Source organism: Elgaria multicarinata, chromosome 2 (assembly GCF_023053635.1).
Source record: "Elgaria multicarinata webbii isolate HBS135686 ecotype San Diego chromosome 2, rElgMul1.1.pri, whole genome shotgun sequence".
In the NCBI taxonomy this organism is placed as follows: Eukaryota; Metazoa; Chordata; class Lepidosauria; order Squamata; family Anguidae; genus Elgaria; species Elgaria multicarinata.
The window spans coordinates 158,683,542-158,704,283 of record NC_086172.1 but is presented as its reverse complement, the minus strand read 5'-3'; the positions used below and the strand labels follow the sequence as shown (position 1 = coordinate 158,704,283).

The 20,742-nt window shown below is 43.5% G+C and overlaps 1 protein-coding gene across 2 annotated transcripts in view; it reads right to left on the bottom strand.

Moving 5' to 3' along the window:
- PPP4R4 (protein phosphatase 4 regulatory subunit 4) overlaps window positions 1-4,556 on the bottom strand; it is a 125,672-nt gene extending 121,116 nt beyond the window's left edge. For both annotated transcript variants that reach the window (XM_063117996.1, XM_063117995.1), the window contains exons 1-2: window positions 4,014-4,556; window positions 2,914-2,987 (exon numbers count right to left, since the gene is read on the bottom strand). In XM_063117996.1, coding sequence (XP_062974066.1) covers window positions 2,914-2,987; window positions 4,014-4,133 — 194 coding nt within the window. In that variant the 5' untranslated portion in view covers window positions 4,134-4,556. The remainder of the gene's footprint in view (window positions 1-2,913; window positions 2,988-4,013) is intronic.
- Between the last annotated feature and the right edge of the window lie 16,186 nt (window positions 4,557-20,742).

Below are 20,742 nucleotides of genomic sequence, written 5' to 3'. Positions count from 1 at the left end.
TATTTCACACTAAAATCTTTAGAATTTCAAAATGGAACATAGCTAGCAAAATTTGGTGATCAAGTTTCCACAAATGTAGGCTTTATTTTGCAAGGCAAACAAATACAGTTGGCAGTGAAGCTGCACTGTTCAATACAAATTCAATGCAGTGGCAGTCTGTTCACTTTGAAACAGCCGGCAATTCACATTGAACTGCAGCATGGCCAATGGTCAAGGATGCTGGGTATTTCAGTCCAAAACCTCTGGAGGGCACCAGTTTGGGAAAGGCTGCTTTAAGAACATAATAACTTGGTTTGCTCATAAAATTAGCATTGAAATTAAAAAAAAAATACCTTTAAAGCGAAACTCAGTTAATAAATTTGCAATTAATGTCTGAATAAACTATACTTTTAAATTTAATATACCAAACATGGTAATTTTATAAGCAAATAAAGTTATACATAACATATTTTAGGTTCCTATTTTATGTCTGACCAGAAGAACTTCAGCAAGTAATCTCTGAAACACATGAATCATCCTAGAAGCTAAAAGAAGCAGGAAAAACTAGAGGCAAAGGAAGGAACAGGAACAGCATCTGTTCCTGTTCGTAAGGAAGTTTAGGGAAATTCGTAAACTTGTTCATGCTTGTGAGGCGGAATATAGGGAAATCTGGTCTGAAGGAAGGAAAAGAAAAAGCTATTGGGATTTTATTTGGCTGGGAAAGACTCAACTTCGGAATGGTAGCATCCTTATTTAAGAACCTTTAAGCAATCTCATTTTATTCAATTTTGTATGAACAAGGACAGACTCCAGTTAGACAGACATTCTCTGAACAAACTGCATGGTAGAACAGAGGAAATCAAGTCAGGAAGAATACAAAATCAAACTAAAATACAGATGAGAGACATACAGATGACTCCTAGTAATTCTTCCGCTATATCAAGTTATCAAATCATGTCCTAATGAAACTCTTTCACGCTTAAAAAGTATTTGAGGCCTACACACATCCACTGCAATTGCATTTATCCTTCTTCTCCATCAGACAGATGGCCACCTATTATTATTTTTTCCTACGAGACATAAAGTGCAGAAACCTTCCTTGCATTCTTAGACTGCCCAAACATTAGCAACAAGACGGGAAGTGAAAAATGACTCCCACATGTTTGGCCTCTACTACATTGATTGGTGAGCAAACATTGTTCCAATCTGTAGCTATCCAATGAATACACATAGAAATTTGATTGCATGGATCACGAGGTAACTTAAAACTGCTTAGGAAATTACTCATGGAACAATTACCCATGAAAGTAACTATGGGGAGAAATTACTTGGAGAAACACAAATACCTTAAGATTTTATTATTTACAGCAGCTGATAAAATAGGCCCACAAAGGTTACTTGCATGGTAAAAGCTAGTGCTCTGTTAAGAGGCCTGCTAATAAGGATCAGTAGATGAGGAAGGGAGCACACTGTTCTCCTCTGCAATTCTGTTCACTTGCCTGCTCACTTCTCTGCATAGTTATTACAATCAGGGGAATGCTTAAATATTAGGCTGAATTACAGACTGCAAGATTACAAGATCATGGGCCTAATCCAACATGGTGCTTATGACACTTTTGATTCTCTTACTCCCCAACAATCCTGTTGTGCAAGCAGACTCTACTGCTTGTGCAACGGCAATCCAGCACTTCTGCAACAACTCAAAATTAGTGGAAACACCCATTTCTGGAAGGAAGCAGGTCAGCAGAGCTCACATAAGACAGCTCCGCCAACCTGCCTCCTTCCAGAAACAAGTGTTTCTGCTCATTCCAGGGCTTCCTCTAGTAAGTGCTAAATGTCCCTTGTGCCATGGAATTGGTGGGATCCACCGCTTCTGGAAGGGAATCAGTGGAAAGGAATAAGCAGGGTGTTAGGCGCAATGCTGGATCCTCCCCTTTGCATCCAAACCACATGGAGTTCATACAGAACTTGTGTATACTCAATATTTAAATAAAGGGTATAGTACTTAGCATCACTGAAAAAAGGACATGGTGAATCCAAACAAGTGCTTCCAAGTAACCTTTGGGTAATGAGACACCTAAGAAAGCAAAACTGAGATAATAGCTATTTAACTAGATAAGAACCATTATCAAATATATAACTGGCTTAAAAGGGTGACACAGAGATGATATTAGCAGAGTGCAAATTACATTTTAAAGAATGAGACAGAGACAAACATGGATTTTGAGAATTCTAAAAATAGCTGATCATACTGAAAGAAATCTTACAGCTGGCACTTCAATTAGTGAGCATTGTACAAAAATGCAAGTTTAAATCAAAATCATCCAGCTCATCACCTCCTTCAAAGATGACATCTGCATGAAAGTCAAAAGAAATCCATATTTTGGACAATTAAAGTTCAAGACAGTTAAACATCTGTTAAGTAAGCATTTCAAGCAAATGGGAAGGAGGGTGGCAGACAACCCTAGATATAAGTATCAATAATATCCTCAACTTTTAATCCCTCAGGCCTTACAAACAAATCCCTAAATTCCTGCCTTTATATTCTCTGAAGCAGACAATAAACTAAAATACTGCATAATCATAGTGTAAATTGTACTATGAATATAACACCAGCCAACTATTAGTCTTTTTAATGCCACTGCTCAGTTCGGTGATCGTTAAAAAAAAACAAAAGCAGGATAGCTCATTATAGGGGAGAACCGTAATAGAAAGCCAATAAGTAGCCAAGCAACTGTACTTGTGTGGTGCATCACATGCCCATGATATTGCATGCAAATTTGATGGACAGTTACTCTCACACACTATTTTAATGTTTCTTCTATTGTATTATTCCAACATACACAAAGTAAACACTACAGGAGGCATGGAGATGAAAACATTTAAATAAAAAGGTACTCTCAAAAAACTCCAAAACAGTATCTGAAGGAATACCTGAGTAGATAAACAGCCCTTTCAATATCATTGAGTTCCTCATCAACTGTCAATCTCTCTATTTCTTCTGGCGTCTGTCAAATGTGAAACAGAAATTAACATTATTAGCATCCCAAGGCCATGCTTTAATCTGTTAACTACTTCCATACCAAGTTCTAAAGCCAAAGCTATAAATATACTTCAGCTGCAATGCCATACACACTTAGCTGGGAGTAGCTCAGTGGGGCTGACCTCTAAGTAGACATTCACTGTTAATCATCATGTTCAGTGTGACTTACCCCCTGACTAACTGTTCCTGTGATGAGGGTGTTAATTATGCTTTACAGCCTGAAACACAATTTAAACCAGAACACATGAATTTAAAGAGATGCCAATGGAAAATGAATCCAAGTGCTCCTGCTTAATTGATTATGAAGATGCTTTATATGAGTCATCACTGATCCATTTAGCCCAATACTATCTCTGTTCTTTACCAACTGGCAGCAGGTCTCCAAGGTCTTAGGTAAGGATCTTTGCTGGATGTGCTGAATTCCTTTAACCACAGATGGCAAGGACTGAACCTGGGATTTTGTGCATACAAAACATGTGCTCTACCACTGTCCCCTTCCAAAGCTTCTGAATCAGAATGATAGGCTGTAATTTTTAAATCACTTTCCCTGGAACAGTCTCTTGGAAGTCTGTATTGTTCCAGAGAAGATGGCTTTGGGGCCTTAATTCTCAGAATCTCTAATAACATTTCAAAAATGAGGCAGTTCACTATTTATTCAACAATAGCGTATTTTACTTATTAAACTACAGCCTTACAACCAGGAATGAAAAAGATATCAAATTATATAACCATAAAAATATTCAAGGCAGAGCAGTTAGTATCTAGATTTTTCCCCTCCCCCTCTTGTGTCTCAAATCCCATTTCTAAAAGCATTATGCTATTGCTGAGAATTCAATGCCTTATCTGTGCAACCCATCTTTTCAATTTAAAACAAGCTGAGCCTGCAGAACAAAAACTAGCATCATTTGCTTGACATACACTGATCTGAAATAACTGCAGTTTGATTTGAAAGTATTTTTTGGCTTTTTAACAGACAGACAGACAGACGTACCTTTAAGCTCCTGCGCACCGGCCTTTCGATAATGGTAAGTTCCTGCAGATCTTCTATGTAACCAAACAGATTGTTCTGGCTAAAATCCATTTTGTAGGAGAAGATGATTATCGGATGCATGTACTAGGTTGAAGCTCCAGTCCTTAGCAAATCAGGGTTGTGTGCAAGCTTCACATTGCACTGAGGCCAGAAAGGAGAGCGAGCGAGAGAGCACGCAACACCCTCTTGTCTAAAAGGATGTACTGGTGGAGGTGGGCGAGTAGAGACTGCTTTGCTGCTGCTCTTGCTGCTTCCTCCTCCTCCTCCTCCTCCTCGTAGGACGCTACTGAGCCCCCACCGCCCAGGAGGAGCCTCGGCAAACACAATGCGGCACCAGCACAGCCCGCCGCCGTTGCTGCTGCTCTTCGAGCATCACTCGCTACTTAGACCTGGCTCCGGCAAGGAAACTTTCTCTCCTGCTGCTTCACTTTCGTCTCAGTCTCTCCAGCGTTTCCAGGGAGAAAGAGACACCAACATTTCCCCTCCTCCTTCTCCTACCTACCTACACACACATACACACGCATGCATGCATGCACACGCCCTCCTTCCCTTCCGCTCTTGATGCGGGGGGCGGGGGGGGGGTGTGGATGAAAAGGCAGGACGGAGGGGATGGATCTGGGGCTGCAACTTCTCTTTGGCCCAGGAAAGGCGCCGTTCTTTTCCCCTTCAGGCAGCAGATCTCGAGATCCTACTCAAGGCAGATCCCACGGGAAGCTAATAATAGACCGGTGAAGGAGAGCTGGGTGGGAAGGAATGAGGGGAAACGTGGCACTTCCCTCCCCTAAAGAGTGCGAAAAGTGGGTGGGGGGCGTGCAGTTAACAAGTCGCCCTACGCTACTGGATAGTTCCCGTAAGGAAGATAGCCTGGTTGTGAAGATAAGAGACTAATGGTAGATTGGGGGTGGGGATCAGATTCACCCCAAGAAAGGGGGGCCTTAAATGACAGATTTGGGGATGACTCCCCTCGGGCTGGATTTCCCAGTGAGAGCAGTTGCCTTGTTGGACGAATGGGGGTTGGGTTGTTGGGGCTGGGCATAAGAAGCAGCTAATAGGGTATATACGTGTAAATGCAATTTGGTGTTGTCGTTTTTCCGGTTCTTGCCGTTCTCCTTCCCGGGAAAGATGACCAAGGAAAGGGGGAGGCGAAGGGCCAGATTAGATGGGGGGGTTCCTTAGATCCAAGCTGCCCCCCTCAACAGGCCGGATCCCAGCTGAGACGGGGCGGGAAGAGCTTGGCGCTTGGGGCCACTTAGGCTCCCTCGGAAGGATTCGCCTTCATGGGCCTAGGGCGGGCGGGCTGCTCTCTCCCCGGGGCCGAAACGAGCGCGCCCCTCCCCCGGCGACTGACTCCCTCCGTCCCTCCCTCCCTCCGCGGCTCGAGAAGCCTCAAAGCCGCCGTGCGAGGGACGAGGGAGTCGAAGCCACCTTCGCCTCCGCAGGTAGTGGCAGCGCGGAGCCCGTCGCCAGGGCAACGAGCCGCTACAGCGGCCTCGTTGGGGCAAAAAGGGCTTCCCGAGCGCACCAATATCAGAACGCGCCCAGGAGCCGCGGGCGAGAGGAGGGCGGGCGCTCTCTGACCAGGGCTGGTTTCAGCAATCCCTCTCCAGCTAATCCAGACCTGGGGTTGCCCTGACGGCCAGCGGCTCTTTCCTGTTTGTTTGTTTGTTTGTTTGTTTGTTTCATCTCCGAAGTTGTCCAAATTTCCACCTACTCAGACATAAATTTTTCCTCAGCATCATTTCTGCTGAGGAAAACTGCACTTGAGCATCTTGTGCCACTGAAACCTGGCTTGTCGCAAAGGATTCTGGGCGGCCAGCGCGTGGCCCTGGGACTGAGGAGACCCAGGTTCAGATCCCCACACAGCCGTGAAGTCCTCTCGCTGACTGACCTTGGCTCAGTCACGGCCGTCATCACTCCGCCCAAGCTAATCAGCCAATTAACCACCTCTCCCGGTACACCGCCCAACAGGTTAACGCCGGAGCTGCACGCACAGCAGCCGTAGTAGTACACGCAGTGCTGCCATGACGTCGTTTGTGCTCCAGTCCAATCTAACTGCACGTGTGAAAGTTGGCCATGCAGCCCTGTCCTGCCCGGGTTGGCTGAGAGGTTTCACTGACTGAAATCTCTGCTCAGCCATGAAGCTCACTGGGTGACTTGGACCAATGACTGTCTCTCATCTTAACCTACATCATAGGGTTGTTTTGAGGATAAAATGTGGGAAGGGGGCGAACCATAAGCCATACTGAGCTCCTTGAAGGGAAGGAAGGCTATAAATCAGTGGAGGCTGGTGGCTCCGATTTCGGCTAGGCTGTGAATCCATTCTGGGTTTCAGCCAGGACTCTAGAGGAGCTATCCAAGATGCTGAACCCATTTTGGGGATAGGGTTCAACGCTTTGGATGCGTTTCAGACAGAACCAGCCAGAATACTAAAAGAACATAAGAAGTGTCATGCTGGATCAGATCAAGGGTCCATCTAGTCCAGCACTCTGTTCACACAACTGTCGGACAGGGAACAACAAAGCAAGACATGGTGCAAGAGCACCCTCCCACCCACGATCCCCAGCAACTGGTGCATATAGGTTTACTGACTCAGATACTGGAGGTAGCACATAACCATCAGGGCTAGTAGCCATTGATACCCTTCTCCTCCAGGAATTTATCCAATCCTCTTTTAAAGCCATCCAGGTTGGTGACTATCGCTACATCTTGTGGTAATGAATTCCATAGATTAACTATGTGCTGTGTGAAGAAGTAGTTCCTTTTATTTGTCCTGAATCTCCCACAAATCAGCTTCATGGGATGACCTTGGGTTCTAGCATTTCAAAAAAGGGAGAAAAATGTCTCCCTATCTACATTCTCACACTATGCATAATTTTGTACACCACTATCATGTTTCCCCTTAGCCTCCTTTTTTCCAAGCTAAACAATCCTAGCTGTTGTAACCTTCCCTCATAGGGGACATGCTCCAGCCCATTGACCATTTTAGTTCCCCTTTTCTACACTTTTTCCAGTTCTGTAATATCTTTTTTTAGGTGTGGAGACCAGAACTGTACACAGTATTCTAAGTGTGGTCCCACCATAGATTTGAATAAAAGCAGTATCATACTGACAGTTTTATTCTCAATTCTTTTTCTTATAATGCCTAACATGGAGTTTGCCTTCTTTACAGCCGCCATGCTGAGTTGTAATCCAGCATGGTTCATCGAGCTGTCCACCGCAACCCCAAGATCTCTTTCTTGTTCATCACCACCAACTCAGATCCCAAGAGCTCTCCAAGGTGCTGAATCTAATTTGGTGCTAGGGGTCAGCACTTTGGATTGCTCCTTCAGAGTTCTGGCTGGTTCTGACTGAAACCAAGAATGAATTCACAGGCCCACCGAAATCAGAACCATAAGCATCTAATGGTATAAATGTATTAAATAAATGAAAAAGGTTTCAGCTTCCTCATCCCACATCAACTACACCAAACAGTCCCTTGCAGAGGAAAATCAATAATGGCAGGCAAGTTGTCTATCAAGGAAGTCTGCCTGCCATTACTGATCTTCTAATGGAGAAACTCCTGGTGAGGTTCAAAGGAGCCCCCTGAGTGACCCACAACACAATTTCAAAATTGTTGTTCTGCTAGCAGCAGTTCTCAGGATCCAAGCTACTGAAAACCAATAGATAGAAGTTTTACTGATAACTAAAGTCCACATATAAGCCCATATATGCCTATAAATTACTGAAGGGAGATAAATCCCCTAAGTGGTTTCTGCTTCTGACAGGTCACTTCCTAATGAGATGCCTCTCTATAAGAAAGAGCCTTATCATGGCATTTAAGCACACCACCTGTTATAATAATTATTAAAATTATTATTAATATTAATACAAGAATCCTGGGTCAGTTGCCTGCTCAAAATATTTAACTTCCTGAAGGACAACCCAATAGGCATGTTCTGGGTTCTTTTGCAATATTGCCAAGGATCCTGGAGGTGCCTAATTCTTAAGAGAGTTTTGCTTCAGCATTCCCTGTGATGTTGCAAAAGTTCCCAATCTCTCAGATCATATGGTGCTTCATTAGAACCAGGGCTGGCTTCAGCATTCAGACATGTTGTGGGCAAGAAATGTTTCCCCTTCAGTACGGTCCTCTTGCTCACCCAGAGAGCCAGGCAGTGGCTCATTCTCTTCACCACTGTTTCTGCCAGCAGTTAAGCAAGGAGCAGCTGCTGGTGGAGATGAGCAGCAGCCAGGAGCTCCAGTTGGCAGAGGGCCATTCTTGGGCCCTCAGCAGCTGCTCAAGGCCACCAGCCCCTAATGCTGGCTCTTTGAAACACTGCAGGCCCAAAGACCTGCTAAGATTGCTTGTGCTGTACAGAGAGGGGAAATCCACAGGCAACCATAATATTAACACAGGCAAAGAACTGCATCCATGTTTAAACTCCTTTACAGTGGCCTTGTTCACAGTAAACTTCTGCTGTGCTTGTTAGACTGGGTTGAGGAGTAGAGCTTTAGTCATCTTCACACCTGAAGTGTAACATCAGCTTATTATCTATTATTCTGCATTTCAATTCAGAAAAAGCACCCACAGTGGTTAACAATATAGACAAAGACGCAGTACAATACAAAGAGGCACACACACACAAACACCTGAAGAAGATTTAAAGTTCACAGTGCCCCAAAACTCCTGCCTGAAGCAACCACCTCAATTTGCATCTTTGCTGTATGTTACGTCCATCTCTGCACACAGAGAACTGGGTCCTGCTTTTCACAGGTGCAGACATGCAATTTCCAGTATTTCGTATTTTACCTGGAAGCAGGGCCAGCGCTACTATTAGGCCAACTAGGCAGCCGCCTAGGGCGCAGACCTAGCTATATGATGTTTGCATTTGTGTGTCCCCTGCCTCGATCCAGAGGGAGAGGCGGGTAACGAATATTATTATGATTATGATTATGATTATGATTATGATTATGCATTATGGACTTTCCCTTTAAATATGATTGCAGCCTCTCAGCCACCTTGATCCTCACGTTGAGCTTCATCCCACATACCTGCTTCCCTTGGATTATCCCCGTAGCGCTAAGCTTTCACGGTTGTTGTCGTTTTTGCTACAGCGACAGCGATTCTTTGCATACCAGAAAGTGAGTTTAAGGGGGGAAATGTAAAAAAATCATAAAAAATCAACGGATGACCCAATTCAATTCAAATTTTGTATGCTTAAAGCTCTCCCTAATATCTATTACTGTGCCAATTTTGGTGTCTTTATCTTTAAAGCTTATGCAGATTAAGCATTTGTTTAATTTTTCTTCAAATCCTGCTCCTGCGCCCCAGCGGTGGCTCGGAAGGTACGCTCAAAAAGTAAGGGCTAAATACGGTGAATCTTTTGGCTTTATTGCACAATTAAGGCAGGATGCATGGGAGTACATCACAATCAAGCAGATTATAAGGTGGAAAACTTCTGAGTCCTTTGCATGCAATTCGCAGTGATTGCACAGTATAACGCTGGTGTGATAAAGCTCAAAGACCTGGCAGGTACACAAGAAGATATTCTTCAGTTTCAGGTGGATTTGGTTGATGTTAATGTCCAAACTGTTGGCATGGGAGGGAGGGGGGAGTGTTTTAATTATTAACATTTATATACCTCCTTATTTGCTAGGAGGTATATAAATTTAAGGCAGTGAATAACAATGTAAAACTTTGAAACCACTAAATTTGGTTACCTGACGGCAGGACTTCGGGAGGCATTTGAGCTAGAAAAGCCTCATTGAGAACTGATCCACTGAGAACTACTATGTGGAATTTTTTAACAAAACTGTGAAATACAAATGGGTCAGAAATAAACATGAGAACAGTTCTCAAACTATTATGTTCTCAGACTGTGTATGTGCTCCCCTGCTTCTAGACAGGAATGGTTATGTACTTCTTTTTAAAGTAGTGAAGAGAAACTACAGACACAATTAAAAAAACTAGAATGACCTTGCTCATAGTAACAACATTTTTTAAAGCATCCTCACAACGCCCCCAAGCAGGGCTGACCCACAACACTTCCCTCCTTGAGGCAGAGCAGCAAATGGTGTCCCGCTCATCCAAGTCAAAATGCGTAGTCCCTAAAGCTAGCCAAGTTATTCTGGCACATGAGACACAAAATCCCACAAGCAACTCTCTCATCTTTGACAATAAAACTACAATAGTAATACATTAAGTAACTAACTGCCCTTCCATGACAGCGCAAATCTGCAGCCTGAGGCAACTGCTTCACTCTGCTTAATAGTAGGGCTGTCCCTGTCCCCAAGAGCCAGTTATTTGCTAGGGAGAACAGGAAATTGGGATGATCCTTGGTAAAATACAGAATAATAGTTAAAGGATATAGATAGCAAGCTTATGACACTGAAAATGCATTTGGGAACACCATGCATGTAATGGGTAAAATTGTGGGGGGGGGGGGCAGGTAGGAATTCTCAGTCATTGAGATTGTTCACATGACACAACAGCCCACCATGGATTATTTTGAATATGCAATCCCCACTTGGTGTTTCTTTGCATTGTGCGAACTCGGTGAGCTTGGGTTATTAGGAGGTTAAATAACCTATTGTCTGTTTTAGGTTTATGCAATGATTGTTTAACTCTCATATAACCTGCGCTCACTGGGTTTGCATGAGACAACAACCCCCAAGCAGGGGTTGAACTTGCTCCCTGTGTGTACTGTGGCTCTTCATAGGTTAAATAACCCGCGACAAGCCATGATGTGATATCCAAACCTGGTCATTGTACGGAGCGGCCCTAAATGTTATTGTGGAAATGGAACTGCATTGATGTTAGCAAACTTCCCCTCATGCAACTGGATTTGGGATTGCAGCCCAAGGCTACAAGCCTCAAACTATTTTGCTCTTGATGAAAGCTCTCTCGAAATTATTTCAATGGGCTTCTGCCAGCAGCATCCAAGCAGTTTGAAGGCAAGAACATTGCCTCGCCTCTACCTCTTCTCTTCCTCCATATTGTACTGGAAGAGAACTCACTGCAAAACAGGAAATGGCAGACCGACCAACCCCACAAGGCTTGGAACAAATTAAATTACATGGCCTGTTATTTGACTTCATGCACATTCTAATTATACTTTTATACTGAGCAGACACTAAGATACAAGGGAACAGCCAGAAATGTTTCTACAAATGACAATAATGAAACTAGGAAGCAGCAGTTCCTTAGCAACAAACTGGAAGCTGTGTGTTAAGTAATGTTCTTATTTTTATCAAGGCTTGTGTGTACTAGCAATTTGGAATATCTGTTCCAGGTATTTATACACAGGCAGATATTTCATTTTATAGAGAGGGGTGGGTGGGGCTTATGATGACAATTAGGACCACTACCTTTTTTCCTGACAGAAGCACTGTATATTTAACAAGTGCTTGATACGCAGAAATTCAATCAGGGCAGTTTTTCCTGTGGGTTGAAAATCAGTAAATGGGAGGCTTGGCCTCTTGAATTTCTGACAGGTTTCTAGAGGCTCTGCTTCTCATCACCCCATCATTAAGTAAAAGAAACTGGGACCCAAAATGACAGTTTGTTTAAAGTATATTTAAAGTAGGAATTTTGTATAAATTGCCAAGCGTAAACAGGCAATTTTACTAAGGCAGAAACATCCTCAAAAGTATTATCTTATCTTTTTCTTCTTCACAGAAAACACGTTATTTCTGCTGAATTGTTTGGTTAAAATATCTGTATGGCTAATTTGGATATATTCCAAAAAGACACCAGGCCTTCTGTCCTCCTAAGCACTATGTATGTATGTATTTGAACTACTTATATAATGCTTGATATCTATAAATGGTTTACATAAGAAATACATAAAATACAATAGACAATATACAAGTCAGTATTAAAACAATATAAAATAATAAATACATTAAAAACATTACAGAAATGGTAAAACAGAGCCCTGCAATTACATGTCAGGGAAAACTTGAGTAAACAGGAGTGTCTCCAAGAGGCATGCAAAGTTCTCCACAGTTTTCACTTCTTGGATCACATGTGGGAGTGCATTTCAGAGGGTGGGTGCCACTACTGAGAAGGCCTGCTTATGTGTCATTGCTTGACACAAAAGACTGAAAAAACTGGGCACATTTAGTCTTGAGAAGAGAAGACTCAGGGGAGACATGATAGCACTCTTCAAGTTCTTGAAAGGTTGTCACACAGAGGAGGGCCAAGATATGCAGGTTGCTTACCTATAACTGTAATTCTCTGAGTGGTCATCTATGCATCACACCTAAGAGTGTTTGCGCCTGCGCAGAGCCCTAATTGGGAAAACTTCGATTGCTCAGGATCGTTCTTTTGGCGGGAATCCCTTCCCACTGTGCATGCTCCAGGGGGTTCCCGCCTATCTCCTCAGTTCCTTGAGACCATGACTGTGGTTCAGTACCGCGGAGAAAGAGTAGCATATAGTTACATGTCAGTATCAGAACTTCGGGGAGGAAAGCGACACCAAAGAGGGGATGGTGGGTGGGTGGTGTGAATGCACAGATGACCACCCCGAGAACTACAGTTACAGGTAAGCAACCTGTATTTCTCCACCGTGGTCTCTGTGCATCATACCTATGGGTGAGTAGCAAGCTTAGAGCACTTAATGGTGGTGGGCAGGTGTTGCTCATGGATGTCATTGCAGCAGGGCAGACAGCACGGCCCTTCTGAATTGGCAATCTTGTCTCACTCACACATCTAAGTGGTAGTGAGTGGTGAAGATCGATGGTTTTGACCAGGTTGCTACCTTGCATAGGTGCTGAAGAGGAACACCCCTTGCAAAGGCAGTTGAAGTTGATATGGCATGGGTTGAATGTGCCCTGATGGGGCCAGCTAAGTCTTTCCCCGAGATCTCATAGGCCAGGCAGATGGTCTGGACAATCCAAGTGGACAGTCTCTGGGAGGAGACTGGTGACCCCTTGCACTGTCCGCTACGGCAGGCAAAATGTCTGGAGGTCTTTCTGAATGGTTCCATTCGTTTCTTATAGGAAGCCAGGGTTCAGTGTACATCAAGAGAGTGCATGGTGGTTTCTAGTGCTGTGGTTGGAGCTGGAAAGAAACTGGGTAGGACTATATCCTGGTTTATGTGGAGAGGAGAAATGACTTTTGGAAGAATGTCCGGACATAAGACCACCTTGTCCTTGTGAAAGACAAGATAAGGGGGCGGGGTCAGTTCTAAATGTGCATTACTTGGAGACCACGACGGGCAGAGGTAATGGCTATGAGAAAAACTACCTTAAGTATGAGCATTCTGAGGTCAACTGTGACCAGTAGCTTGAAGGGCTTTTTTTGTGAGGGTCGTAAGCACAACAGGGAGGCTCCATTGAGGCAAGGTGGCATGTATTGGTGGAGCCAAATTCCATAGGCCCCTAAGGAACCTCTGTACTGTAGGATGACTGAAGAGAGTGTGCCCTTGAATGGTGGAGTGTAACACTGATATCACAGCAAGGTATACTCTGAAGGACAAATATTTCAGTCCTGACTTAAATAGGGAGTGGAGGAAAAGCAAGATGCGATCCACGGATTTGGCGGAAGTGCAGAACCTTCTCCACTTACTACTGTAGGACCTTCTGGTAGACGGCCTTCTAGATGCTTACAGTACTTCCAGGATGTCTTTAGAAAAAGTGTGGGACTCTATTGCCCTATGATCCTCCAGGCTGTCAGTTTGAGCATGGGCAAGTCAGGATGGCGAACCCACCCCTGCTCCCTGGATATCAAGTCTGGTACCAAGGGGAGTTGTAGGTACCAACCTTGGACCAGGTTGTGTAGTGGTGTGAACCAAGGGTGCCTGGGCCACAATGGGGTGATGAGGATTGTGTTTGATCTGTCTCGGCAGAGTTTGGCTATTATTATTATTATTATTATTATTATTATTATTATTATTATTATTTATTTATTTATATAGCACCATCAGTGTACATGGTGCTGTACAGAGTAAAACAGTAAATAGCAAGACCCTGCCGCATAGGCTTACAATCTAATAAAATCATAGTAAAACAATAAGGAGGGGAAGAGAATGCAAACAGGTACAGGGTAGGGTAAGCAGGCACAGGGTAGGGTAAAACTAACAGTAGAAAGTAACAGTAGAAGTCTGCACAACATCAAGTTTTAAAAGCTTTAGGAAAAAGAAAAGTTTTTAGTTGAGCTTTAAAAGCTGCGGTTGAACTTGTAGTTCTCAAATGTTCTGGAAGAGCGTTCCAGGCGTAAGGGGCAGCAGAAGAGAATGGACGAAGCCGAGCAAGGGAAGTAGAGGCCCTTGGGCAGGCGAGAAACATGGCATCAGAGGAGCGAAGAGCACGAGCGGGGCAATAGTGTGAGATGAGAGAGGAGAGATAGGAAGGAGCTAGACCGTGAAAATGGTAGTAGGGGGAATGGTGGGAAGAGTTAGTGTAGGCTCAGGGATCAGAATAGGGTGAAAGCATCCCCTCTTGATGAGTCCCCTTTTCCTGCTCTGATGCAGAACTGTTCGCACACCACATTGTGGGGGGAGATGAAAAGTTGGAAGATTTGAGGTGAAGAATGAAGAAAAAGGGAATGAAAGAATGTAAAAAAGGCAATTCCTCAGCCTTTCCTTCTCATAGAAGGAAGAAAATCTGGAGAAGCTCCCGATGCGTCTAGTCTGAGTGTGGCTGAAAAGGAACTGAGGAGGTAGGCAGGAACCCCCTCAAACATGCACAGTGGGACAGCGGGGAGGGGTTCCCGCCAAAAGAATGGTCCTCAGCTATCGAAGTTTTCCCAATCAGGGCTCTGGGCAGGCGCAAACGCCCATAGGTGTGATGCACAGAGACCATGATGAAGAATTCTTCTCGATCCTCCCAGAGTGCAGGACATGGAATAATGGGCTTAAGTTACAGGAAGCCAGATTCCGGCTGGACATCAGGAAAAACTTCCTGTTAGAACAGTACGACAATGGAACCAGTTACCTAGGGAGGTTGTGGGCTCTCCCACACTAGAGGCCTTCAAGCGGCAGCTGGACAAGCATCTGTCAGGTATGCTTTAAGGTGGATTCCTGCATTGAGCAGGGAGTTGGACTCAATGGCCCTTCCAACTCTACTATTGAATGATTCTATGACAACACACCATCGGTTGTGGGACAACCAACAAGACCTCAGAAGATCTCAGGTGTCAAGTTGGTACATAGAGTGAAAGGAGATGGCCATATCACATGTGCTTTCCCTCAATTTGATGTTCCAATTGTTTTAACTGAATATCTCTACACTTCTGTGGTTTAAAATAAAATAAAAGCAGTATATGCAACAGGTTTCCCCTCACAAAAGCTTTAGGACTGTGCCACACAAGTCCAAATCTGCTTACATAATCTGCTTTCCAAATCTGCTTACATAATTCCCACTGACCCCTCATTTCACAGAATAGATGTGTTCGTTCTCTACCTCAGATCTACATTTTTCTCTGTCCAATTCTATAACTTAAAGTAGAACTGAAATGGTGTCAGCCTGAAATAGCCAAAGGCCCAGTCTGAAACATTATGGTCTTAGCCTACACAATTGTTGAGAAATAATGAAGTAGTCAAGTGTAAAGTAAATAATGTATGCAGCCAAAGAAAGATACATTTTTTTCCAGTAGGCTGGAGTATTCTTCAAATACCTCACATTCCCAGACTTTTCTCATATAATTGAAGTGTTTCTGAAGCTATTGATCAAACCTTTCTCTAGGTGCTCTCATTCCCTCTGTCTTAATTCATTTTTCAACTTCCCTTCTCTTCTTCTTTTCAACATTATAAGAACAATGTTGAACCTTCCATAAAATTCCCCCCTCCCCCGGTTGAAGGGTTTAGATCTTCTTATGTGCCTATTATTATTAATAATAATATTTATATACTGCTCAATTATCTAACACAGATTCCAGAGAGGTGAACATAGGTATAAACAGTAAAAGAAAGGAGATTTTTAAAAGCAAATTAAAATTGTTCAATTTAAAACCAAAGGAACCAGAAAAACAGTGGCTAATCAGTTGAAGAAGGCTTCTTGAAACAGAGTTGTTTTCAGGAGACACTGAAAGCACCCTAGTGTTGGTACCTGTCTGACCTCCAGGGGCAGGGAGTTCCACAGAGAACTTTTTTATATACAGTCACTGACTCACAGCCCTTCAGATATTTATTTATGTTAATTTTAGGTTGCCTAATAACAGTGGTCCTCTAGGCCACTTGGATTCCAACTTTGACCTGTCCTTCCCTTGACATGTCAGAATTCCTGGTTTGTACATCGTTTGCACATCACACTAAACAATGCAGAGACAGCGTATCTGTTGATTTTTTATTCACGCCAACTTACAGTGGGAGCAATTGGGCAGCATGCACTAGCACACAGCTGCGTTCGCGAAAACACAAGGTTTTTAAAAAAACAACCCTAGATTGTCCTTCCATGCCAACTGGGCCAATGTAAAACAAAAGTTAAAAATCAAAATTACAATAAAAATACAATGCAAAAGCAATAAATATAACACAACAGGTCAAAATGTATCACTTAAAGATAGCGAACAGACACAGCAATAAGCCAATTTTAAACAGAGAAACAGAGAGTAAAATCCCCCGAACCAAAGCATATTTCCATACTCATAACAAAAGAGGAAATGAATTGAGCAGAAATGAAAAACAAGAGGAAAGGTACGAAGGAAAATAAAAGAAGTGAGGAGGAAAGGGGGAAATAATTACCACATGGGGAAGATCTACACAGGAGCCCCTTTCTTTTGTGAGGCGCCACTGTGCCAGTATTTTTTTTTTTTCAAACGCAATTGCTGTTCTGTGGGCACAAGTTAATGGATACAGCATAGTTTTGACTGTATTTATAATGTGATCAAGTACCACACACCAGTTTTAGCATTGTAATTGTGGGACAAGTAGGAAGCATTTCAAAGATCATACGTGTTTCATCAGCTATGTTTATTGGCATGAGCACACGGCCCAAGCCACACTTAGAATGTCATCACACAGGTGGATTTTTGTGTTTCTCTACCATTGCTATGACCTCACATGCTTGCTACTGCCCGCTTATGGATGTTCACGCATCCTTGAGACGATAACGTCCGCCTCCCACTCGCCTCCCTCTCCTTCCACTCATTTTTCTGTGCCACCACAGGAAAGGCTCTGCGAATTTGCCCTTGCTATTTTAATCTAATATCCTTGTTAAGCATGTAGCTTAACTTAACAAGGATACCTCCATCTGGGTGTTATTGGTATCAGTAGCAGACCTGATTACATTGAGAAAAACAGTAATAATAATATGACCAGGTCCAGAACTGAGGATGAGGTCACTGGCATCATGAGTGTTATAAAAGGCAAGGGCTTCATCAGGCATTAGAGGCTAATTGAGAAGTTGGCAACCCTTTTAAAGTCAAAAGCAAGAGTGAGGAACTTCTTTTCTGTTGAGGGCCACATTGACCTGGTTCACACATACTGACAACCCAGGATATGAGTTGTCATTGAAACATGGTTTGTTGTTATGTGTTATGGTTTAACTATGGGGTGTGAATCACAAACAAATCAGAGTTCACAACCCAACAACAACAAACTATGGATTCCTTTTCAGTGTTATTCATAGTTAACAACTGTTAGTTAAACTATAGTGTGTCCTTGCTCTGATTGCAGCAGGCTCTAGATGCCATTCAGCTTATAACAGAGGTGCTTTAAATCCAAGCCATAGTCAGAGCACAATCAGTCAGTCAGTCAAGAGGATCAGGCAACAACAGGAGCGGTCACAAAACAGGAAAGAAGTCAAAACATGATAAAACAGTCAGTATGTCAGAGGCAGAGTTGTAAGGCAGTCCAGAAGGTCAGGAAATAGGGCAGTGGCACTGTTCAGGAGTCAAGGCAGGATGGACCAAACTTGTTCCAATGATTTCTGATGAAGGCTTTCAAGAGCTTCATCCCACATACCTGTTTCCCTCGAATTTTCCCTACAGCGCTAAGCTGTCGGCGTTGTTGTTGCTACCAGGGGGCAAGATCCTTTGCATACCAGGAAATGGATTTAAGGGGGGGGGGGAATGTAAAAAAAATCATTAAAAAATCAATGGATGACCCAATCTGATTCAAATTTGGTATGCTTAAAGCTCTCCTTAATATCTATTACTGTGCCAATTTTGATGTCTTTATCTTTAAAGCTTACGCAGATGTAAGCATTTGTTTAATTTTTCTTCAAATCCTGCTCCTGCGCCCCAGTGGCCGCTGGGATGATATACTCGAAAACTAGTATTAAAATACGATGAGTCTTTTGCTTTTATAGCACAATTAAAGCAGGATGCATGGGAGTACTTCACAATAAAAGCAGATTATAAGCTGGAAAACTTTGGAGTCCTTTGCATGCAATTCACAGTGATTGCACAGTATAAGGCTGGTGTGATAAAGCTCTAAGCCTGAAGGCTGCTAGACCCCACTCAGAGCTCTCCTGCAGTCATCAGAGCTATTATCTCTCTTTTTCATTTAACCCCTTCTTCACCCACCTCTCTCTCTCTCTTTGCCACCCTTCTCTCTCTTTTTCTAAAGAGTGGATGAAGCAGAGCAATCTCCCGATACCTGTGGCTCTCAACAGATATATAATAATGATTTCCAATGACAAAGAATAGCTTTGAGGTGCTTTTTCTTTGGCCTCGCTTTGCTAAATAATTATGCCATGAACATCCACACGTGAGCACTTTGGGCCATTTAAAATGGCCAAGAAGCAACTGTGGATACGATAGAGATGAAATCATGCTAATTATTGCAATAATTTTATTCCACTGTCTGGCCCAGACCTCTCTCTTCCAGAAACCTCCTGTTTGCTGTCTCTTCACATTGTAAAAGAAACTGTTCCAGCCATCTGTCTGTCGTTGTGCATAACCCCAAATCCTCCATTTTCCTAGTGTATAATTTCATCTGTACTTTTTTTTCTTTGCCAAGACCAACTTGCAAAGAGCTTTCGATCACACAGGGGAAAATAACACACTATGTCTTCTTGTGGTGTGCTTTCCACCTACAGCTACTTGGTACTCCCCACCCCCACTCCAAATCACATTACTTCTGTACATGCCACTTCTCTGGGTGGGGGGAGAGGAGGAACAGAACAATAGGAAAAGTAAGAGAAAATAACATGTTCTTATTTAGGTGAAGCTCAAGGTGACATTTAAATTCATACAGCTATTGTATTAAGATCATTAACAGTCTTGCTGGGTCAGAATAGCAGATACTTGAAGAGAAATGATATAAGTGCACCAGAGGAACACGCCAGTCCCTTTTCATTAATGCTAACAGCGTGATGTGATCAACAACAGCTTTATTTTAAGGCGATGGCGCAATGGAAGATGGGGCACCTCCTCTACCTATAAGGGTTGGGCAGAAAATGAAATTTCACAGATGCATCTCCTTCACTTCATAGTGTTGCAGGGATGAGAAAAACTGTCCCCAAGGGTACAATTTATTATTTTATTTATTTATTTATTACATTTTTATACCGCTCAATAGCCGAAGCTCTCTGGGCGGTTCACAAAAATTAAAACCATGAAGAACATAATAAAACAACCAACAATCTAAAAACACAAATACAAAATACAACAGCTGGGATTGTTCAGCTTGGAAAAAAGGAGGCGAAGGGGAGACATGAAAGAGGTGTACAAAATTATGCATGGTGTGGAGGAAGTGTGGATAGACAGACATTTTTCTCCCTCTCTCAAAATACTAGAACCTGGGGTCATCTCATGAAGCTGATTGGTGGGAGATTCAGGACAGATAAAAGGAAGGACTTCACGCAGCAAATGGTTAAACTTAGTAGTGGCTGAAATTGGCCAGTGCTCGCCCCGCAGCTGCTGCAGCTCAGTCCCAGCAAACTGGGCCACGCAAGCCATCACTCCACAGCCCCCCACATGGGCTTCCAGTCCTTTCCCCTCACTGTGTTAATCGCAGCCACCATTAATGCAACAGGAGGAAATGTGTGATTACTGGACGCTGTTAGCATGGGAGGGGAAAATGCGCCCTTTTCAGAACTTCTGGAAATTGTCCTATTAAAAGGTCCTATTAAAGCAAGAGTAAAGCTTTACCCTTGCATTAATAGGGACTTTAAGGCCCTTATTTGTGCAGGGTGGGAAAAATGTGCTCTTTCCAGAGGCTCTGAAAGTACACATTTCCCCCCTGCTGCATTAATGGCAGCCGTCATTAACGCAGCGGGGGGGGGGGGGAGGGCCAGGAGCCAGGGTGGACCCACGCCTGAGCACCTGTGGGTGGTGGTGAGGAAGGGCCAGTTCGTGAGCACTCAGTCACGGATCTGAACTTGTGTTCAACTGGGTCCTACTTTAACTATGGAATTCAGTGCAACAAAATGTAGCAATGGCCACCAATTTGGAAGGCTTTAAAAACAGGTTGGATAAGTTCCTGGAGGAGAAGGCGATCAACAGCTACTAGTCCTGATAGCTAGATGCTACCTCTAGGAGCAGAAACAGTAAGCCTATGTACACCAGTTGCTGGGGAACATGGGTGGGAGGGTGCTGTTGCACCATGTCCTGCTTGTGGGTCCCTGGTCGGCAGCTGGTTGGCCACTGTGTGAACGGAATGCTGGACTACATGGACCCTTGCTCTGATCCAGCATGGCTCTTTTTATATGGAAGCTGCAGGGGCTAATCTCACCTCCTGCTACTGACGTGCTAGCCAGCCACACACCCCACTGTACCTGTGAGAAGAGACCCTGCACACATATTGGGGAATCCTGGGCTAATCAG